Source organism: Plectropomus leopardus, chromosome 1, assembly GCF_026936395.1.
Source record: "Plectropomus leopardus strain MGB_pleo_1.0 chromosome 1, ASM2693639v1, whole genome shotgun sequence".
Classification (NCBI taxonomy): Eukaryota; Metazoa; Chordata; class Actinopteri; order Perciformes; family Serranidae; genus Plectropomus; species Plectropomus leopardus.
The window spans coordinates 41,886,030-41,910,432 of record NC_142176.1 but is presented as its reverse complement, the minus strand read 5'-3'; the positions used below and the strand labels follow the sequence as shown (position 1 = coordinate 41,910,432).

General features: G+C 38.7%; 1 protein-coding gene across 5 annotated transcripts in view; it reads right to left on the bottom strand.

Annotated features, from left to right (window-relative positions):
• Positions 1 to 24,403, bottom strand: part of LOC121942216 (SH3 and multiple ankyrin repeat domains protein 2-like) — a 337,093-nt gene that overhangs the window by 151,313 nt on the left and 161,377 nt on the right. For all 5 annotated transcript variants that reach the window (XM_088081324.1, XM_088081305.1, XM_088081308.1 and 2 more), the window contains one exon: positions 15,740 to 15,806. In XM_088081324.1, coding sequence (XP_087937450.1) covers positions 15,740 to 15,806 — 67 coding nt within the window. The remainder of the gene's footprint in view (positions 1 to 15,739; positions 15,807 to 24,403) is intronic.

The following is a 24,403-nucleotide window of genomic DNA, read 5'->3' as shown; positions in this document are numbered from 1 at the left end:
ATAAAAAAACATATTTATTTTGAAATTCAATAAATCCAAGTGTATGGGCATGAATCTGCTGCTCTGTCTGCACTCCTCTGGTTTCAGGCTTTACAGCAGACTTTAAAATCTGTCTGCAGGGATTTGCTCCCATTCAGACATCTATAAACTGCATCTATCAGGACATTGTAGATGTACACTGTGTATGTTAGAAAAACTCAAATTATTGTGTTAGTTTGAGTTGGATTTGATGTATGTGGACTTGGTCGATTTACTCTTTCTTGTACTGTACACCCCTTAACTAGATGTGAACTGGCCTAGGTGTTCTGCAAAATACTCCATAGTCTCTGTGCTTTGACCTGGAAGTCAAACAGCATACATTTGTGAAGAAAGCCAGGGAAAAAAAGAAGAAGAAGGGAAGAAAACAAAACAAGACAAAAAAGTAAAAAGTAAAGGGAAGAGTGCGTGCAAAACTGTTTGGTATGTGACGAAATAGGTCAACCTATTTGTCTTCTGTGGCATAGTCGGACATACTTGCGTCAATAAATGGATTCTCCCCCGATGCTTGTATACTGGGACAAGCACAGTAGTCCAATTAAATGGCCTAATGAAGCTATAGCTGTAGCTCTGCTAAACTGTTCAGGTAAACGTACAGAGTAAAGTCCAACAGTGATGTTGGGTGATCTCACAGTCGGTGTTCCAGTTCATCTCAAAGGTGTTGGATGGGGTTGAGGTCATAACTCTGTGCAAACCAATCAAGTTCTGTCACACCTCCACACCTTCGGGACCAAACTGAAAGAACCAGTTTTCTGTGGAGCTGGTTTTGTGCACGGGGCTCGTCATGTTAAAAACATGACAGAACACTATCTTTGCATGCTGGAGCATGAAGATGAGCTTTAAAGGGGCTTAAACACAACCATGAAAAAACAGCCCAGAACCAAAAGTAAAGAAAAACATATAGACAGGGATGTCCACATACTTTTGGCCACATGGAGATATAACTGGGTTTTACTTTTTGGAGGACTTTGGACCTTCTTCAAAAAGCACAAACCAATTCATACTCTTTCTTAAACCTGGATCTACACCAGTTTTCTTCAGGTGAATTCAGACACCACAACTATCTAAACCTTTGATCCCTGAGTGACAAAAACACGGGAAAAGGCTGTAAGCAACTTGGAAAGAAATGTCCAGCAAATTGAAAGAGATCAGTAGATCTAGAAAATTATGAAAAAAAAAAAATAATGAGGAAAATGAGAACTGCATTTATCATGATCATAATTATATGTTTTTTTTAAATAATTGTTGTCATTGTCATTTTTAAGCAGTTTTTTTTAGGTAATTTACTTTTTATTCTTTTTTATGTTATGTAATGTAATCTGTAATTATAATATTGTTATAGATATAGATGTGGCATGTGTCTGTGAAGCAATGCACTGGATCTGACACTGGAAGACACCACACCTATTTGTACACACACAGTCAGGATAGCAGGTAATGTGCTGTTAGATAGATAGAAAGCCTTCATAGTTTTATAGTGACAGTGAACAGTAATGTGTGCTAGTACAAAGTACAGGATACAACGAAATTAGGAGTGCTGCTCCTGATCAGTGCAATAATAAGGGAAAACAACTTCAGCAAACAAACACCCACAGCTGATAGCAGAGAGTGTAAATAATCAATAAAATATTAATATACAATTAAATTTTGCATTAGAATAAATGTAATTGAACCAGTATGACTGTAATTATTGTACAGAATAAAGGTAATATTCGACTGTTGCTACTAAAGTGTGTTTATCAGTAAATGCAGCTCACAGAGCTCCACATCACATTTACAATCTAACCATGTTCCCAATCAATACTAACGAGTAGTTCAGCTGTCCCCCACCTATTGAGAAAATGCTCCCCTCAGGGCACTGTGGGAATATCCACCTCCTGTTCACAGAATCATTTTCTGCATAAGGAAAAAAGAACACCTGTTTCAGCTACTTAAGATTTGAAAAACTACAAATGTAGGCTGTCATGTGATGCAAAAATCGACAAAAAGAAAAAAAAAAAATCAGTATCAATGTAAAATTAAGTTACTTGATACTGACAGGATGCTGCAATTGTGTGAGTCAATTTGTCCTCCTTCCTGGATACACTGCTCGCACAATAAGTCCAACATGGCATGGATTTCAGAGTATGTGTGTGTGTATACCACACACATTACATGTTTATAGAAAGAGAGCATTTCAAGATAATGAATAATTTACACTAGCTCTCACTTATTCATATTTAAATACATATAAAACCACTTTGTTGTTGTGAAAAAGTAACAATGGTAGACTTCATACTTTACTGAGCTTTTGTATTTGCAATAGAAGAAAAAATAGGCCACAGGGCCAAAATAACAATAATTTCCGTTTTCGATGAATATTTTTCTTTTCTTTGATTAGCCATCAGAAAACAGTGAAACACTTTCATCACAATGTTTATTTTTTGTTTTATTGTGCCAGCTGTCCAAAATGCACAATTTAAAATGATGGAAAACAAAGAAAAGTTCCAAATTATAACCAATCAATGGTTAACATTTTTGCCTGATGGACTTCTTACTTGATTATTTTATTCCTGAAATTGGTCGATCAATTAAAATCAACTAAATGCACCTTGCCCCAACACACACAGTAGATTTTTTTTTTAATGATCAGCCTTCAAGAAAGCTTTAATGTTTTTAAACCTAAGCAGATTGGTTTAATGTCTTTCAAAAACATGGGGAGACTTAATAAGCAACTTAACAAGCATACATATATATATATGTGTGTGTGTGTGTGGGTGTGATTATAAATATATATATATATATATATATATATATATATATATATATATATATATATACATGCCTTCTTCACATGCTTGCTCAGTTTTCAGAGGCTTAAATAGCATGTGAAGGGACCTGAAAAACTGATGCCTATCCACAATTCAAATGGTAAGTGGTACAAATGGTAAATTGCTATTTCCTATGGTATAAATCTTTAATCCTCAGCTTTAAATTAAACAAAAGATGTTTCGGGATTAAATACAGGTTATATGCTGCTTCTTTTGTTTTTATACGGACGCACTCTTTCAACATTCACAGCCAGTGGAATGTGTTACTCACTGACAGGACTGCAGAATGGAGCCACATACAGTAGAACTACTTGGACAGACCTCAGCTTCAACGGCTCCTGCCAAAACCAATCAGAGCTGGCTCCAGAGTTCAGGAGGTGAGGAGGAAAAGGAGCCAAACACAAAAACAGGCTATAAACAAGAGAGGAAGGAGAGGGCTACTCTCTGAATGTATGTGGATGTAAATACACAATATTTTCCTGATTAAATGACTCTCACCACTTTGTTTACTGCACAGAGTTCACCTCCTGCAGGCACAGGTGTCACCTAGAGAAAGAGCAAGGACCATCTCTCAGGTATTTCTGCAAGTTTCAGTAATAGACTGACTGGAATTACCCCCTCATGGTTGTATCCCTCTAGCCTGGTAAAACCATCCTCATCAGGCTACTGTTTTTCTTACAGTTTACATCCATGTCTGTGGAAACATGGATGGTTAATACACATCTTCCCCCATCAGCACAGAAGATCTCTAAAATCAGCACAGTTTACAGATTAGTGTCATCAGGGCGCCCAGTAGCTCACCTGGCTGAGCAGGAGCTCCATGTACAAAGGCCTATATCCGACCTGCAGCTACAACTTGCGCCCTTTTGCATGTCATCCCTTCTCTCTTTCTCTCCCCCTTATTCACACTTACTGATTTTTTGCCTATTTGATCAAAGCGAAAGTCAAAAACCAAATAATATTTTTAAAAAATGGTTAGTGTCATGATTTCAGCATCTGACCAAATATCTCCTGTTCTGTAACTGAGAAATGGCGTTGAGTAATGCGCAGAATATATGATGTCACAATAAAGTTGACCTTTGACCTTTAGGGTATAAATCACTTTTTCATTATATCCTTTCCTCCTCCTTTTAAGCATTTGTATTAAGTTTTGTCATACGAATAAGAATTGTCATCCAAAAAACATATTTCATGAGATCACACTGACTTTGACCTTTGACTTCCAAATTCTAATCAGTTTATCTATCTATCTATCTATCTATCTATCTATCTATCTATCTATCTATCTATCTATCTATCTATCTACCTATCTATCTATCCTTTGATTTCTTTCATAAACATGGCGAGATGGCAATGAGTAAGATCACATGGCCCAAATAATAGCAAGAAATTGGTTAAACAAAAAAAATGTTATACGAAAATTACCTGAAATTAAGCAAAATAAAAAGAAAATTAAAAACACATGCCCAAAAAAGTATATAATTTAAAATATATAATTGAAATGATTATGAATATAGTTTTCTGGAAATTTTCTGTGGCTTTTTAAGAGTTTCTTGTAATTCCTGCCTTGACCTTTTACCTTTTTTCCCCATGTTTTTGAAAGAGATCAAACAACTTTGCTTAGATTTCAGTACGTTAAATAGCTTGTGAGAGGCATCTGAACTCAGCACAACACTTAGGTTTTAAAGGGTTAAAACTCATATCTGTCCAGTAAATACAACACTACAGTTAGCAGTCAGTTAGCTTAGCTTACAATTAAGGCTGCACATTGGCAGGACACTTCTACAGAACAATAATTTACACAATATATCTCATTTGCTTAATCCATATAACAGTGGAAGTGTTATGATGACAGGTTTTGTGCCGCACTATTTCGTGGCTGCAAGCAGAAATCTTGGCTGGTTGCCTGGCAACTTTACGGAGAGGACAGGACTTCAGGAAGATACAGCATGCAGCAAATAATATAGCAATAAGCATATTTCCCAGAAAGTCAAGCTATTTCTTTAACCCTTTAAAACCTGAGCAAATTGGCTTGATTTCTTTAAAAACATGGGAAGAAGGCTACAAGCAGTGAAAGGAGTAATGAACCATGTCTGTAAGAAATTAGAACAAAAAAAATACCTGAAAACTAGTACAAAACTCTGCCTCAAAAATGAAAAAAGAAAGTTAAAGCTTTTTTCTGTTTACCCTAGACATTTTTTCCCTTAAAAATATTGTCCTAAATCTACTTATTTCTTGCAACTCCTGGAACATCTCTAACCAAGTGGCTCATTGCATTTTTCTCTGTATTTTAAATAAGTTGCACATATATAAATACTTCTGAAAGCAGCACAAGAAAAGTGATGTTGCTCCAAGTTTCAAGGGGTTAATACTATGATGGTAAGTGTCTTGGAGATGACTGTCAATCAACAGAGATCAATCACAGTTCATCAGAAAACTGTATATTACTGGAAAAATGATTCATGGTGGTCTCACACAATAATCTTGTTGACTATTTCAGCTCTAAAATTACAGAATGGTTTGCCAGCAATCTCTGGCTGTGTAGCTATAAAAATAACCCCTGATGCATGAACAGTGAGTCCCCTCCGCCCTGCTCCAGCTGACAGGTGCATGTCTGTTTTCCTGCAGCACAGACCTGCAGAGAGTCAGCCAGCTCTGGATGTTAAGGAAGGATTTTTAAGTCAGATTTCAGAGCTCTTGGAGGAATTGGATTATGTTCAGGTGCTGATAGAATGATCTCCAGCTACACACACACATATGCTGCATCTGGTCTTAATGGGTTAAAATGCAGAAGCAAATAGAGAGTTCTCCAAACTGTAAATCATGAAAAAAGAAAAACAAATGGGAATAAAAGAATGTGTGTGTGTGTGTGTGTGTGTGTGTGTGTGTGTGTGTGTGTGTGTGTGTGTGTGTGTGTGTGTGTGTGTGTTTTGAGTGAGTTAGTATGAAAGTGTGTGTTTGGTCAATATATAGCCCCTGTGGGATTATCACACTCTGGCAGCGGGTGGTCTAATATGCCCAGCTGTCAATCATTCTTACACAGGCTTACTGCTGTATGGAGAGAGGAAATACAACACATATCTTCTGCAGACATCCCCACCATAAACTCATTGATTACACTGTGTGTGTGTGTGTGTGTGTGTGTGTGAAGTAAGATATTTAGAAACTAAATAGCCTCTTTTAGGAGCATTTTTTGGAATTAACACTCTGTGCTGCATTATTATTATTTTAAATGTTTGTTTTGTTTCCATCACTGTTGTGTTGTTCCTCAGCCCTGCTGTGACCCAGGCTAATTCTTAGCTGCACATGCTGCGTATTATTGTATTCCTTGCTGCTAGTGAAAGTCTTTATCTAAATATGGAAATGCATGAATTAATGGAGAGGGCGAGGGTGGTAGAGAGGGAATTATGTGCATGCAAAATGCTTATTGTTATATGTTGGATGGCTGGCTAAACTATTTATTGATGGATTATTTTTATGTTGTATGTCCATGCCGTCATATTGTGTTGAGTTATGTTTTATTAAGCAAATATCACACAAAGACGCCACCTTTATCCTATTAGACATTTTCAAGAAATACTGTCATAATGAGTGTATGACTTCTTGAATTATGGCTAAAAACATGTTTTGTGAGTTCACAGTGACCTTGACATTTGACCTTTACCCCAATAATTCTAATCTGTTAATTCGTGAGTCCAAGTGGACATTTGTGCCAAATTTCAAAAAATTCCTCAAGGTGTTTTATCGCATAGACAAAAATGAAACAGATAAGGTCACGATAAATGTGACCTTTGACTTACAACTACCAAAATCTAAGTCCATCAGTTTAAGTCAACATAGACGTTTGTGCCAAATTTCTCAATTTCTCAAATTTCTCTTCTCTAATATCCTCATCTATCAAAAAAACATCTAAACTGTGGACCTATTGCCAATAGTCCAAATGCAAATCTGCAAGTGCAGCCACTTTATATGCCTGAAGATGTTTCCATTGGAAATATGTCACATACTAACCAAACATTTGTGAGAGCTAGAAAATATTTTATTATTATTTACATATGTATCATTGCTTTAAGTGAAATAACATCATGAGCACAAAAGCTTGTTATCAAAACCTGTGGAAAATCTGTATGTTCACAAGACATAAATGTATACTGTCAAATTTAAATTTGCATGTAGAAAAAAAACCTAATACACAAACTAAATACAGTAACTTAACATTTACACAGATGGTGTTCCAGCTGTACGGGTTCTCTCATGAAACCACTGAGTGCTCTAATAACTGTGCTCTGGAAATTGAGAAATTGGCCTCCATACTTATAACAATAATTCAAAAATTGTTCATGAAAATAATAATAATAATAATTATTATTATTGTTATTGTTGTTATTTTATATATATATATATATATATATATATATATATATATATATATATATATATATATATATATATATATTTTTTTTTTTTTTTTGTTGTTGTTATGACAATAAGTGGCTGAAACTCAGGTGGTGGAGCGGGTCGTCCTCTAATCAGGAGTTTGATGGTTTGGTCCCCGGCTCCTCCACTCCACATGTTTAAGTATCCTTTACGCAAATTGCTCCCAATGGCTGCTGTTAGTGTGTATGAATTCATCAAACTGAGTAGCAGATACCACCTTGTACGGTAGCCTCGGCCACAAGTGTGTGAATGTGTGTGTGAATAGGCAAATTTAACCGGTTGTGTAAAAGTGTTGTGAGCGGTTGAATGACTGGAAAAGTGCTAAGTTCAAGTCCATTAATAATAATAATGCCAATACTACCAATACCACTACCACATCTACCACTACTACTACTACTACTACTACTACTACTACTACTACAACTAATAATAATAATAATAATAATAATAATAATAATAATAACAATTTGTTATCTGTAGGTGGTGGCTGGCTTCTCAACAGAGTTGTGCACTATTTTTGACTACACACTAACATGTTTCCATGGAAAGCCCTTTCAATGTCAAGCTATCAACTACAGCATATAGGTCACACACACACTCACACGTGTTAACCACATGGAAAACATCAGGCTACCTACGTAAGTGGTAGTCATTGCCCTTTGAAAAGCCTCCCTTTCTGCTCCACCAATTACTTGGCGTCCTACCTCACAGCTCTGTGCGTCTTTGTCTCCGCACAGGGGTCCATCTATAGAAATTACAGCAGCACTGCATGTCCTGCTGATATGATAATTCACTGTATTCAAGCACCAAGTGAAGTTGAATTAGTCATCTCCTCTCTGTTAGAGAGTAACCTCAGAGCAGGCAGATGAATAACTGGCTAGTGGATTAAGAGCTTCCAAGACTCAAATTAAAATAATAATAACATGCAGCGCTGGTGCTCATTGCTGGTCCCTGTAAAGCATTTAACCAGCATTTATCAGACACTCACATTGTGGCTGTCACTGCAATCTAATATTCTTACATGCTGTTCAGTCAGATGTGACAGGCAGATTACTCCCTCTACCTTCTGTTGATTGAAAACAGAATTTGAATGTGTGATTTGAATAATTTGGCCTGTGGGCAGAACTGTTGTGCAGCAAGACTTCAAGACAGAATGCAGTATACGCAGTGAATTGTTGCTATGTTGATGATCACAACAGCAGACATCTGCATTTACCATCCAACACCTTCTGTTTTTATGACACAGATGTATATATATTTCAGGAAACACACAAAAAAAAACTATGAGCCAGCAGCAATGGCAGCTTTCCATCTGCTATCACCCCTTTTCATTCCTCCATCATTACAACTTTACATGTCTGTTTACCATTTTTATGCCAGTACAAAAGAGGGAATCATATCAGTGAGTACATTTCATTGCAGAACATAGTCTGTTTATTGACCTTATTAGGAAAAGACAATATTCCAACTAAGCCATTTACTTTGCTCGTGCAAAAAAATATTCCACTAACACTCCATTTTACACGCAGCCATGCATACTCTGATTAACATCATCTAATATGCTGTTATCATGTCAAAATATGGAAAAGTAGAACAGCTGGAGCAGTTTGCCATTTTGCCTCTTTACATAGGATTCTTTCACAGTTTCCTAGGAGTGGCGGACTTGTTGGACTCTCTTCCTTTCCTTCACCTTCTTGAACAGGTCAGCTCATTGGTTTGTGTACAACATTTCCATGACAACAGACGGAATGCCGTTTGTTACAAACAGCAGTAACACCCCCATTTGAAACGCATATTACAAATTGGCTGTTTACATGCTCAATAACGCTCAGAAAGCCCAAATAATACCAGCATATCCCACATGTCTTGGTCAGAAAATGCTAAATTGGGAAAACAGCATAATTTAGAATATTTAAACTGAATATGCTGTTTATATGACCCACATCAAATTCATAATATTGTCATATTCAGAATAATTGGGTAATATAGATGTGCATCTAACCATAGCCACTGTGAAGCGTAGAGTATAATCTACCATTCACATGACACTGGGGACAACAACTTGGGGCAAATTCTAAATGCTTCTGCAACTACCTTCATATCAATCTGACGTGCCTTTGGATACTTCCATCATAAAGAATACTAAAGATCTTTAAAATGATATCTTTTGCATGAATAACAACAATAACAGCATTTTGTATCAGAATAAACTAAACATTATAAATTTCATTTATACAATTTCCAATTAAAAAAAAAAATTACAACACGTAAATACAACAAAGGGAGGAGCAGCAAACAACCAAACAGAAAAAAAATATAAAAATAAAATAAAATAAAATAACACATTTTAAAAAAATGTAGACAGACTGCCAGCACTAAGACAAACCAAGGAAAATGTACATGTTCACATTGTTTCAAATTGTTGATGCAATAACCCAGAGAAACAAGTCATAAAATTGGGAGTCAGAAATGAATTCCAAGACACTGGTACAAAAGGGGATAAAGGCAGGCCCCGTGTGAGCTAGGGTAGCAAAGTTCCAGGTGAGAATACAAAAAAAACAGTTCAGTGCAACTGAGCAGGACAGTCAGTTCATAGATTGTGATCTCTCCCTCCTGATATGTTCTATGAAAGGACCCCAAACCTTATTAAACTTCATGTGAGAGTCTGACAGAGTGTTCCGAATCTGCTCGAGATGAAGACAAAAAACCATGTCATTAAGCCACTTTTTGAAGCAGGGGGGATTTCTGACTTTCACTCTCTTAGAGTAACCCATTTTACAACGACCATGCCAAAAATGAGGGCTTGTTGTAAAGGGGAGGGGAGAGCCAAAGAGTTGTTGGAACAGCCCAATAACACCAACAGACTGTCAAGAACCAATTGCCTGTTATATATGATGCTGTACAGGTGAAAGATGTTAGACCAAAATGCCTCTATAATATGGAGAGAGGGGTTTGCCAAAGAAAACAGGACAGAAAACCGAGAGATCATGTTTGGAGATGGGTCTTTGGTCATTATATCATAGAAGAGATGCTGTTCTGGCATAGAATCAAAGTAAGAAAAAAATTGTCTAACAAAGTTCCTGATTTGCAAATATCGAAAAACTGGCAAGATGGGAGATCAAATTTTGCCCGAAGCTGAGTAAAAGACGCAAAACGGTTACCAATACAGAGGTCCTTGATAGTTGATAAACCCCTATCTAACCAGCACTTAAAAACGACATCCATCAAACTTGGCTTAAAACAGGGGTTCTAGCATATAGGGGCATGAATAGACAGTTCTGGGAGACTCAGTACACCCTTGATTTGCCTCAAAATTTTTACTGAGTTACATAAAATAAAGTCATTGCTTAAAAATTTTAAATGTATATCAGGTTTAGAAAATACAATGCTGACAAGGAAGCTCCAGTTAGTGACACAACAGGGAGACCTAAGCCACCCTCCTCTGTGGGCTTCTGTCGGCGAGCCTTCGAGATTCTGGGGGGGGTTGTTGTAAGCCAAGGGCATGATAATAGAATCTAACATCTTGAAGAAGGAGGATGTGAGGCAAATGGGCATGTTCTGAAAGAGATATGTGAATTTAGGGAGCACTACCATTTTAATAATGTTAACATGACCTATTAATGAGAGGGGAAGAAGTTTCCATTTCACTATCATGCTCTTAAGGCTACCAACCAGTTCCAAATAGTTTAGTTAGTTAGAAGTTTTGGGTTCTTGGGGATGCTGATCCCCAAATAGGCAGAATGATGTGAGGGGGCCTCACATCCGAAAAAGTCAGAACCACATCATCCACATACAGTCCCATGGTACAGTCAGATGTGCCACATCTTATTCCAGTGATTTGGGGACTGGCTCTAATGGCTACAGCCAACGGCTCAAGAGATAAAGCAAAGAGCATAGGAGAGAGGCAGCAACCCTGCCTGGTACCACGACACATCAAGAACGGAGGAGACCTATCGTGATTAGTCAAAACTGATGATTGGGGACAAGCATAAAGCATCTTTAACAGAGTCATAAATTTCAAACCAAAGCCAAAATTTTGAAGAGCGGTAAACATGGACCATCACTCTACGTGGTTGGAAGCCTGCTGGGCATCTAACGAGATAACAGCACAGTGGGGCAGCCTAGTTGAATACATTCAATTTAGCAAGCACCTGGTATTGGAGAAGGAGAATCTTTCAGGGATGAAACCCGATTAGTTGGGATGGATTAATATACCAATATATTTGTTTAACCAATTTGTCAGGACTTTTTTTCGGTCTGATTATTTTCTGGTTGGAGTTAAGCAAACTCAAAGGTTGATAGGATGTAACATTTGTATTATCTCTGTCTTTTTTCAGGAGGAGACAAATATGAGCATCGTACAGGGTGCGAGGAAAAATACCATCCTTCACAGAGCAAATAACCATCCGTAGCAAAAGAGGGGCAATAACATCTATATGGGACTTTAAATTCTAAAACAAACCCATGCCTGTAAATAGCTTTCCAAGCAGCAGAAACACAGGATAACATAAAATCTCCAAACCTTTTGTTGTCACTTCATTTTCTAAGTTCAAGTCCAGTTCTTTCCATCATTTTATATTTTCCCACTCTTATGTTGCAATTTAAATATGTTATAAGTGATAACTGAGGCCCACATTCAGTAACAATGGGTTATGGCTGTTGCATTTATTCAGCAGGCGTACAGTTGCTTATCATAGTGTTCATTTGATCAAAATCATGTCTTCTTTATTTTTCTATACTAGTTTATATGTAAGTTATCCGCCCCTTTTTTCATAATTGGAATACAATAAAATGTAAACATGCCATCTCATTCTGGGATTTTGTCATTTTTTCCACCTGATGATGTCATTTTTACCATATTTGGCATTTGGATTCACAGTCAGTGTTGCTGCTAATCATTGACATATCCCATCTAAAAACACAGAGGCATCATGACAAAAACCTGGCATTTAAAGGGTTAAAATTCTAAAAATTAATGAATAGTTGATATTTATGACTAGGACTGATGCTGGTCAAAACAATAAACTAAATTAAAGTAAAAAATCATATTAATGTAAAATATTTTTTAAAGCTTGATTGAGAAAAGCATTTTGTGCGCAGAGCGAAACGAGTATGAGTAATATTTAAACGGGCCCTAAGGGTTAATTTTTCAAGCACCTAGTTACAGCTCTTGAAAATGATGAGCTAACGAGACGTGCCCTCTGGGTAAGCCTAACAAATTCAATATTCAGGAGGCCCTTATTCCTTGATCATTTTAATGTCAATTGACACTTTGCTTTAATGCTTCATCTTCCAAAATAAAACTGCATCTGACAAACCTATTGGCACCTACTGGCCTTTTCAGTTGCACCTGGTTGGTCATTGAGCCTTAAAAATGTTGTTAAATCTAAAAACTGAGGCAATACAAGATCTGCGCAGCTGAACTGTTACATCATCTGGACACAATAAGTAAGAGAAACTGTGAAAGCCACAGGGCTTATGGTGTTTAGACCACATCACACACACACACACACACACACACACACACACAGTCCATGATCAACACTTAAACACACTTAAGCTGCATATAGCCTGTGAGAGCGCTACACGACACAAGCTGCTATCTCCAGAGAGAGACTGGCTGGGATGTGTGTGTGTGTGTGTGTGTGTGTGTGTGTGTGTGTGTGTGTGTGCGTTTAAGGTGGAGCAGTAGAGAGCTGCTGAGAGCATGGGGTAGTGAGTAGGAGGGATAGGGGGTGGGAGGCACCCACCTTTGCAGCAGGCTGAACCCATGCTGGCCTATCCAGAATCCAGAAGTAAATATGTCCCATCCCCAAATCCACAGTACCAACAGCTCACAGAGGACAGAGACGAACAAAGACGTCCAAACGAGAGGGGACGGTGCTGCCTGACTACCTGAGCACCTTTGGCTTATCCTGGTTACTCATAGCTGCAATTCGGGGCTGGGTTGGAATGGTGTGAAGGAGGAGGGAGGTGTGGGTGTGTAGCAGATGTAGACACCAACGAGGTTGTTTTAGGGGTAATCCTGCACCGCTACAGTGTCCCATTTAGCCCTGCAGCAGGTCGCTGCCGTGTAAGGCTGCCCGCTGGTGGGTGGCGTCCATGAGAGAGGGCAACAATTGCAGGATTACATCTTTAGATTAGATTAGATTTCTCTTTCTCTCTTTCGCTCTCTCTCTCTTCATTCATTTCCCCCTCAACCTCATCTTTCTCTGTCCTCCTTTATATATTTATTTGTTCGTTTATCTTTCCTCATTTTCTCTGAGGCCTCGTAATCCCCGAGCTATCTCTGCGCACCACTCCAAAGGCTCCGTGTTCATTTTAGCCGACTGGAGACATTTTCTGTTTTCAGTCAACATTTATAGCTTAAAACATCAGTACAACAGGACAATATCTACAAACCAGCCTTCAGAAAGCGCATTGCACATTATATGTTATTGCTTATATAGATTGAAGCTGGTAATTCATTGAGGTTGTTTGCAAGGCTTTGAATCTGGAAATGTCATTCCATCAGGTGTTAAACCAGAGCTGAGTCTGTTTCCATCAGCAATCTGCCTCTCCAGAACTTAATAAGTGAGTAAGTGGCAGCTAAGCAACCAAAGCAATAAATAGAAAGATGAAAAAAAACATGGAATTTGTTCAAAAAATGTTTCATTTTTTTATTTTATATGTTTGTGATAAATCTTTCTCGTCTTCTCACCTCCCTCTCGTTCTTCTCTCTGCTCACACACAGACGCAGAGTAAAATAACTCTCAGACACTATACATCCATGTTATATAAAACATCCATGTAATATACAGCATCCATGTTACATACAACATCCATGTAATATACAACATGTGTGTATGTCATATGCAGGCAGGAGATTTCAGATTGGTGCAGTCTTTAACACTGAACCCTTAAAGAAGCAGTGGCCAAATGCATAGCACTTTTATTCTTTTATTTCTAGGATTTTAGGGAGCTTGTAAGATTTAAGAACATTTTTCAGATTTAACAAAGTTTCTAGGATTTCAGGCCATTCCTTTGATTTTTAGGGTTAATAACCTCTTGAATCCTTACTTAATATTCAATAGACCATTTGAAAGCACAAAGATACATTTGGTTTCGTATGACTAAGGCTAGATCAGGGATACTGAACTCGCTTTACTTGGGGGCCACTTTTGTAAAATGATAGGAGACTAGTGGCCAATCGCAGCAGCCCCATAAATGTTTCGAGGATTGCAGGCAGTTTCAAGGATTTTAGGACATTTTCAGGATTTTAGCACCTATCTATGCCTTTTGACACCTCTGTATCAATATATGCATGAGACTCTTATCAATATAATCATAGACCCACAATGACCCACAATATCATCAAAGAGTGCATTTGATAATTTTGCACCTATCGTCATTTTATTATGACATGCGACTGTTTACATTATTGCTGTGCCTCTCTCCCCCTCTCTCCCCCTCCCGCCACTCTCTTTCTCTTTCCTTTTTGCCACAATTGTATTTCATTTGTTATTTACAACAGCTATTGCACGTCTGTCCGTCCTGGAAAAGGAATCCTTAATCATCCTCTGCCGCTCTTCCTGAGGTTTCTTCCTTTTTTTCCCCGTTACAGGGGTTCTTTTTCGGGAGTTTTTCCTTGGGTGATGTGAGGGTCTAAGGGCAGAGGGATGTCGTACACTGTAAAGCCCTCTGAGGCAAACCATGTCTTGTGATAATGGGCTCTATAAATAAAATTGACTTGACTTGAAAATTGACTAGTATTGTAGGACATATCTAAGACTTAAGGACATTTCTATGATTTTAGGACATTTCTATGATTTTAGGACATTTCTAGAATTTGGGATGTTTTTAGGACATTTCTCAGATTTTAGTACCTTTCTAGGATTTTAGAACATCAGAAGCTTAGCTAGGACCTCTGTCGGGGGGTGCAGGGTTCCTGAGAAGTTGTTGTCTAATTTCCAAACCCTCAATCTCATCTGACACAGAAACAAATAATTAAAAAAATCTCTAAATGTTTTTCTGAGCCCCCACAACATGTTTAAAACTTCTGTAAAATAAAACAACTGCAATCAAATCCATCTGCTGATTTAATCAAATCCTTTCACGCAGAACCACACAGATCAGCCGACACCTCTGGAAACCCACCAATCAGTTTCCACTAAAGCAAAGCTCCCACTGGCTGAAGCATTGATCATTTCTCCTGGTCTAATCGGCACAGGATTGTCCTGGTGTAAACATAAACTTTCATCCTCTTGGCAATGCTCTCATAATCCTGCAGAGCCGATTATACCGAGAGGTCATTTAGGAGGATCAAACCATGGGGGGATTTGAAATGTATCCCAGGGAGGGAGATTCAGGAATACGAGCTGAATGGCTCTGGAAAAACAGGTGAAGGATGGATGGATGGATGGATGGATGGATGGATGCATGGAAATGAAAAGAGGAGCTGCTTCTTTGCAACTTACCTATATCTGTCTCTTTGTGGTTCTTGACAAGTTCTGCAAGCTCAAAGTTCCCAGCAATAATGGCGACCTGGGGAGAGAAAAAGATTTTTTTTTTTTTTAAATCTCATCTTTTCATTTTTTTGTTTTTTTTTTAGATAGTATGTCTATGTAAAAATTAAAGTACACAAAAGGATGGGACCTGTTATGGGTTTCTACTACAACCTCTTTACATGCTTTAATGTTCAAAATACACTTTATTTTTGTTTGTCCAGCCTGTGCTGGAACACCTGCATTCTTTCTCTTTGGCAGGAATGACTGTGACAGAGTACTTTGTATTGTAAAAAAAACCTAATAAACAATAAATGACGTTACAGCCAGACATATTGCAGCAGAGATATGATTGGAATCAGGGAGAAATTAACAACACCAGCAACCAAGACCACATGTTGCCCTGATGTAGCATATCCCTACATGTAGCAGTGTACTTGCAGGCAGAGAATGACTATGGAGCCTTTAGCTGCACTTTCTCCCATAAAACCAATAAAAACCAAAATCTTCACAGCTGGACATAATCCTTCAGGAATATGACCAGAAATCAGAAGGGAATAACAACAACCAAGATTACATGTTGCCCCGATGTTAGCATGAAGCTATATGTAGCAATGCACTTGCAGCTGGGGAATGACTGAGCATGGCACTTTCTCTCATTAAAAATGACCAAAGTAGTAAAAACTGCTGAAAGCAGTGTATTCAGTATGGTCTGAAGCCAGAGGGTTTGGTTCACATTATTTCCAACTATGGCCTCATTTAATGTGCACATCCATCACTGTAATATTACATATACCACAGAAAATAAGGACAAGCATAATAGGTCTCCTTTAAAACATGCAATTATATAGTAGCAGCTTCTTATTGACTATTATGAGTAACAGGTCATTTCAATAAAACCATAAACCCATCATTAACTAGGTAATGCTCTCTCTATGTATGAAAGCTTTTCCACAAAGTGACTTTAATGAAAGACAGATGATGCCGTAAACACTCCCAAAAGCAGCTGAGTATAATACTGAAGTGAAAACAATTTCACTGATTTTAGAAAGTACTCCAACAAGAAAGAACCACTTAATCACAATAATGTGAGCCATTTCCTCCACTTTGAACACTGACTTTGAACTTTGTAAAAATCCAATCTTCATGGCTTTAATCATCTGTAGCCAGAAATCTGGTAATCTTTGAAACACACACACACACACACACACACACACACACACACACACACACACACACACACACACACACGTGTACAAGTCAAGATTCACACATGACATGATGGCATGCACACAGCGAGCACATGCAAAGTCACATGTTTATGTGAAGCAGAGAGAGTGAGCTTCTGTTTTCAAGGTTTTCTGTTGCACACAGACGGAGGCTGGACAGACTGCAGAGATGCTGATCTTATCTTGATCTCAATCTCATTTATTGTTCAAAAGGCAAAAAAACTAAACTGGTGTAACACTTTTTCTCCACTTTTTGTATTTAAGGCTATAAAGGACAGTGCTTCCCAACTTCCCAAGATAAACCTGAGGGATGGCCAGATAACTGAATAAATAAAAAATATATTTCTGTCACACAAAATTAAGTTTTTTTCGCCCCTGAATTTTCTCTTTTCTTTCTTGTGCTTTCCTGGATACATTTATAGCTGCAAAAATCCCAATACATCAATCAATATCTGACATAATAAGGTTGGTCAACAAACTCATTTAGTACAAGTTCCACATACACTTTCTTCATTAACCCTTTGAAACCTGACAACTTGATAACTTCTTTTTTTTTTTTTTTTTTTGGTATGCCACTGTCAATAGCCTTTCACAAGCTATGTGACCCTTTGAAACCTGAGCTAATTGGTCTGATTTTTTTGAAAACATGGGGAAAAAAGGCAACAACCAATTGGGTAAGAAATGTCCTGCAGATTGCAAGAAATTGGTTAAACTAATATGATTAATTAGTTTTAAGTCAAGTCAAGTCAAGTCAACTTTATTTATATAGCATGTTCAAAACCAGGTTGACCAATGTGCTTTACAGGGTAAAAAGGCAAATAGAATACATCACACAACCTAAAACAACATCAAAATTATCGTCAATATCAACAAAAACAGTGAAATCTGTTGGGATAAAAACATTTTCCTCTTAAACAAAGGCCAGGGAGAAAGATGTGTCTTCAACAAAAATTTAAATCAGATGTGATTTTAAGTGGTAGGCAGTTCCACGGTTTGGTGAAGCTACAGCGAAGGCTCGATCTCCCCTGGTTTTAAGCCTTGTTTTAGGCACATCCAGGAGCAGCTGGTTCGAAGACCTCAGTGCTCTGGATGGAGCATGAACATGAAGCAGTTCACATAAATAAGGTGGTGCCAAACCATTAAGTGTTTTTAAAGTTAAAAACAAGATCTTAAAATCAATTCTGTAGTGAACAGGGATCCAGTGCAGTGAACGCAGCACAGGGTTAATGTGGTTCTTCTTTTTAGAGCCTGTTAGGAGGTGAGTGGCCGCATTTTGGACCAGCTGCAGACGTTGGATGGACGACTGGTCCAAACCAACATATAAGGAATTACAGTAGTCCAGACGAACTGTTATGAAGGCGTGTATCAACCTCTCTAAAACCTTAAGAGGGAGATAGTCTTTCACTTTGGCTACCAGCTTCAGCTGATAGACACTGGACTTTACTATTGAAGAGATCTGCTTGTCAAATTTAAAAGTATTATCAAAGAATACACCAAGACTCTTCACAGAAGAATGCAAACTAGAGGTAAGAGGGCCAAGAGAGCTCACATCAAGCAGCCCAGATTCAGAAACTTTAAGCTCATCCAAGTTTTAATGTCTCTTAGATAATTGAGTAAAGGCTGCAGTGAACCCTTACTTTTTAATTTCAACGGCATACAAATTTGTATGTCGTCAGCAAAACAATGAAGTGAGACATTATGTTTAAAATGAGGGTCAGATTATGACAAAGTTATCTAAAAGAAAGGGAATATTTCCCCCTTTTAAAATGACTGTATATTTACAAAAATGTTACAAACAAAATCTAAAAATATTGAACAAATAGCACTTTTGTTTTTCCACCTTTTTTTCACATTTTCAGGTGATTATCTTGTACCTTTTTAAAAAAAATTTTTTTTTGCTAGTTTTTGGGCCATGTCTCGTTAAGTTGCTCATTGCCTTCTCGCCGTATTATTGAAATGTTAACCATGTTAACATTTAAAGTGCAAGAACATGTGATAGACAGCACTGAAACAAAGCTCATACTGTAGGTGGACCCTGAGGTATGATTATTTAGATAAACTACTATTTCCATTTTTCATTCTCAAATAAATAAAAAAACATAATTCAGAAGTGCCAAGGACATCAGTAATAAGCATGGCATTATTTTGGTTACTTTCATAATTTTATGATATCGTACAGTTGGGATCTGATTGATGTCTGACTGTTGTGCAATTTGTTTAAATGCTGAATTATATTTCCATTTCTTTTTGCCAAATTAACCCTTTGAAACAAAGACTGACATCAACTTCTTGTGCTTACGTCCAGTAGTATTCAAGTATTCAAACCTTATGTAAACCTTATATAATTATGATGATTATAAAAATCATCATAATTCTATATACAGTGGGTACGGAAAGTATTCAGACCCCCTTAAATTTTTCACTCTTTGTTATATGGCAGCCATTTGCTAAAATCATTTAAGTTCTTTTTTTTTCCTCATTAATGTACACACAGCACCCGATATTGACAGAAAAACACATAATTGTTGACATTTTTGAAGATTTATTAAAAAAGAAAAATCACAAAAAGAAGAAATATCACATGGTCATAAGTATTCAGACCCTTTGCTCAGTATTTAGTAGAAGCACCCTTTTGAGCTAATACAGCCATGAGTCTTTTTGGGAATGATGCAACAAGTTTTTCACACCTGGATTTGGGGATCCTCTGCCATTCCTCCTTGCAGATCCTCTCCAGTTCTGTCAGGTTGGATGGTGAACGTTGGTGGACAACCATTTTCAGGTCTCTCCAGAGATGCTCAATTGGGTTTAAGTCACGGCTCTGGCTGGGCCATTCAAGAACAGTCACGGAGTTGTTGTGAAGCCACTCCTTCGTTATTTTAGCTGTGTGCTTAGGGTCATTGTCTTGTTGGAAGGTGAACCTTCGGCCGAGTCTGAGGTCCTGAGCACTCTGGAGAAGGTTTTCGTCCAGGATATCCCTGTACTTGGCCGCATTCATCTTTCCTTCGATTGCAACCAGTCGTCCTGTCCCTGCAGCTGAAAAACACCCCCACAGCATGATGCTGCCACCACCATGCTTCACTGTTGGGACTGTGTTGGACAGGTGATGAGCAGTGCCTGGTGTTCTCCACACATACCGCTTAGAATTAAGGCCAAAAAGTTCTATCTTGGTCTCATCAGACCAGAGAACCTTATTTCTCACCATCTTGGAGTCCATCAGGTGTTTTTTAGCAAACTCCATGCAGGCTTTCATGCGTCTTGCACTGAGGAGAGGCTTCCGTCGGGCCACTCTGCCATAAAGCCCCGACTGGTGGAGGGCTGCAGTGATGGTTGACTTTCTAGCCAGCAAAGCAGCCATTTGCTAAAATCATTTAAGTTCATTTTTTTCCTCATTAATGTACACACAGCACCCCATATTGACAGAAAAACACAGAATTGTTGACATTTTTGCAGATTTATTAAAAAAGAAACACTGAAATATCACATGGTCATAAGTATTCAGACCCTTTGCTGTGACACTCATATATTTAACTCAGGTGCTGTCCATTTCCTCTGATCATCCTTGAGATGGTTCTACACCTTCATTGGAGTCCAGCTGTATTTTATTATACCGACTGGACTTGATTAGGAAAGCCACACACCTGTCTATATAAGACCTCACAGTGCATGTCAGAGCAAATGAGAATCATGAGGTCAAAGGACCTGCTTGAAGAGCTCAGAGACAGAATTGTGGCAAGGCACAGATCTGGCTGAGGTTACAAAAAATTTCTGCTGCATTTAAGGTTCCTAAGAGCACAGTGGCCTCCATAATCCTTAAATGGAAGATGTTTGGGACGACCAGAACCCTTCCTAGAGCTGGCCGTCCGCAATCCAGCAATCGGGGGAGAAGAGCCTTGGTGAGTGTAGCGGTTATTAATAACTACGTTAAAATTTGGATTTTGCATTCGTTAAAGTAAAAGGGGCACCATTCTCCATTCAGGAGAAAATGAAATCTTAAATTGTGACAGTGTTAAGACATGTCATTACTTTAATCAATCTCATAATCTGTACCGTTTATTCTGTATACATTGATCTTGTTTCTCTCATGAAATAATATCCACAGACAACGACTTGGCGATAAATGAGGATAATTTATTTAGACTAATGAAATGAAGAGTAAATAGATGAAATAATATGACATATAAAAGGACAGAGAACACATAAAAGGGAACCTACGTGATGTATGTTCAGGTGATGTACATAATTAATTATGGATGATAGTGGAGGAAATACGTGACCATCAAGCGTGGATGCGCACTGAACGGTGACGTAGAATTTAGAAGTTTGGCATTAAAGCTTCGCTATGCGACATCAACTCTGATCACTAGAAAATGTTATTCTGCCTACTTTTGTCGACTTGATTAGACTTCTCCGGGGAGGTCCAGGTCCTCGCGTCACTCCAGGAGATAGCTGCGGCGCGTCTTCCAGACGAGGTGACCCGCTGAAAGGCGGCGGCGGCCGGGCAGGTGGAGTCGGTGTGCGGCGGTCTTTAACTGGACTCGGTGTTCGCCTCAGCGAACCGGTAAAAGTCTTTAAACAAAGTCCTTAAGGGCAGGCAACGGATGCTGATAGTTTGTGCAGCAGGTGTTGCTTCTAGATCCGTGGCAGAGTTGATGGCGAATCGCGGAGTGTCCTTCTCAATTAAAACTCGCAGAAATAATCAAAGTAATCCCACTGGTCTGAGGGAGTCACTTTAAATTTGATTTTACTTAAAAACGAATTACCAAAAGTGTCTTTACTGACCAAAAACTGGTATAAAGAAAAGCGTCAAAGAGATTTAAAAGAAAATGGCTTCAAAAGTTAAAGTTCAGCAAAGCTCTGGTGAGCTGTTGCGGCTCCGCTTATAAAATTGAAGAAAAGAAAAGTTGCGAGCGCGGATGCACGAGACGCACCGCGGTAAAAAGGAGCGAAGAAAAACTTCAGAAGAGAGAAGAGGAGAAGCCTTGAGAAGAGAGAGCTTAGAGAGAGAGAGAGAGCGAGAGGCTGACTTAGAGAGAGTCACTCAGTTTTTATCTTTTGATTTGGGGGTGCGGATGGAAGGCGGAGTTAGTTAACTTTTGCACCGAGCGATCGCACATCTGGTATAAGTTTCTAAAAGACCTAATGTAATTTAGGAGACATTTATGTTAATGAACTTTATGACGAATTACGCGACCTAACCCGTGGTGTATAAATTCACGTATCTCCTCACCACTATAGTCTCACACAGTAACTTCAAATGCATGTTAGGAGACCTAAAAGTAATTTATAACGTAACACATGATTCTGAAGATCCCTTGCTCAATTTTGTGAAATGACCACGCATAACATAACATTGTACCATGGATCCTAAGAAACTTGGTGATTACTTATAGGATTACTTTTAACATTATACAATGAATTCAAAATACGATGTAACTACAAAGTTGGTTACGAGCTTACTAATAACTAAGACCACTAGATGGCAGTATAGCTCCATTATAACAAAGGGGAATAAAACGTACTTTACCTAACTCATTCAAATTACATGAGATGAAAAGAATGGGAGGTGCTCCTATCTGTTTACTGAAGCAGGGAGACAACCTCACCCCCAGTCACAAAGATTAGGGAAGAAAGGGAAATTTTAACTTACAACCTTGGTCCAAGTCATTCTGTCAGATGTTTATCACAACACAGGGTTATATAATGGCTTTACCCAATGTTCGACCAGTTGGTTATCTCAGCAGGGGAGGCAATACGATGGTTCTTTGGTATTGCCTGGGTGACCCCAGGAGGTCATTCAGATGCCTTACATTCTGTGACATGCTGATGGGGCCTTCGGAGTGCTTTACCTTCCACCATATGTCAGGATGGAGGGTGTCAGATACTGACACTTTCCCGTGGCTTAAAAAGGCAGAGCGTGTTTGCAGACATCCCCAGGGAGTATAAGTTAAGTTAATTAACAACCCCCTGTTGGATGTTTTGGGTTCGTAAAACAGTGTCTCTTGACATGTCCCCCACTTGCCCAGGGGACATTGAGCTCTGGAGTTCCTCAGAGGAAAAATGTAATGACCACGCCAAGGCAGTCCACTACATGAGAGAGGTAAAGAGGAACCCAAAGATCACTGTGGCTGAGCTCCAGAGATGCAGTCGGGAGATGGGAGAAAGTTGTAGAAAGTCAACCATCACTGCAGCCCTCCACCAGTCGGGGCTTTATGGCAGAGTGGCCCGACGGAAGCCTCTCCTCAGTGCAAGACGCATGAAAGCCCGCATGGAGTTTGCTAAAAAAACACCTGAAGGACTCCAAGATGGTGAGAAATAAGATTCTCTGGTCTGATGAGACCAAGATAGAACTTTTTGGCCTTAATTCTAAGCGGTATGTGTGGAGAACACCAGGCACTGCTCATCACCTGTCCAGCACAGTCCCAACAGTGAAGCATGGTGGTGGCAGCATCATGCTGTGGGGGTGTTTTTCAGCTGCAGGGACAGGACGACTGGTTGCAATCGAAGGAAAGATGAATGCGGCCAAGTACAGGGATATCCTGGACGAAAACCTTCTCCAGAGTGCTCAGGACCTCAGACTCGGCCGAAGGTTCACCTTCCAACAAGACAATGACCCTAAGCACACAGCTAAAATAACGAAGGAGTGGCTTCACAACAACTCCGTGACTGTTCTTGAATGGCCCAGCCAGAGCCCTGACTTAAACCCAATTGAGCATCTCTGGAGAGACCTGAAAATGGCTGTCCACCAACGTTCACCATCCAACCTGACAGAACTGGAGAGGATCTGCAAGGAGGAATGGCAGAGGATCCCCAAATCCAGGTGTGAAAAGCTTGTTGCATCATTCCCAAAAAGACTCATGGCTGTATTAGCTCAAAAGGGTGCTTCTACTAAATACTGAGCAAAGGGTCTGAATACTTATGACCATGTGATATTTCAGTTTTTCTTTTTTAATAAATCTTCAAAAATGTCAACAATTGTGTTTTTCTGTCAATATGGGGTGCTGTGTGTACATTAATGAGGAAAAAAAAAGAACTTAAATGATTTTGGCAAATGGCTGCCATATAACAAAGAGTGAAAAATTTAAGGGGGTCTGAATACTTTCTGTACCCACTGTGTATATATATATATATATATATATTTGACAATTTTATTTTTATTTATTTTTGTTTTTTGTAAGATTTTTTTTGGGCATTTTGCCTTTAATTGGTAGGACAGCACAAGCGTGAAAGAGGGAGAGAGAGGGGATGACATGCAGCAAAGGGCTGAGGCCGGAATCGAACCTGTGGCCGCTGTGGCGAGGACACAGCCTCTATACATGGGGTGCCTGCTCTAACCACTGAGCCACTGGGCACCCCATTTTTATTTTATTTTATTTTTATTTTTATTTTTCAGGTAATTCTGTTGTATATT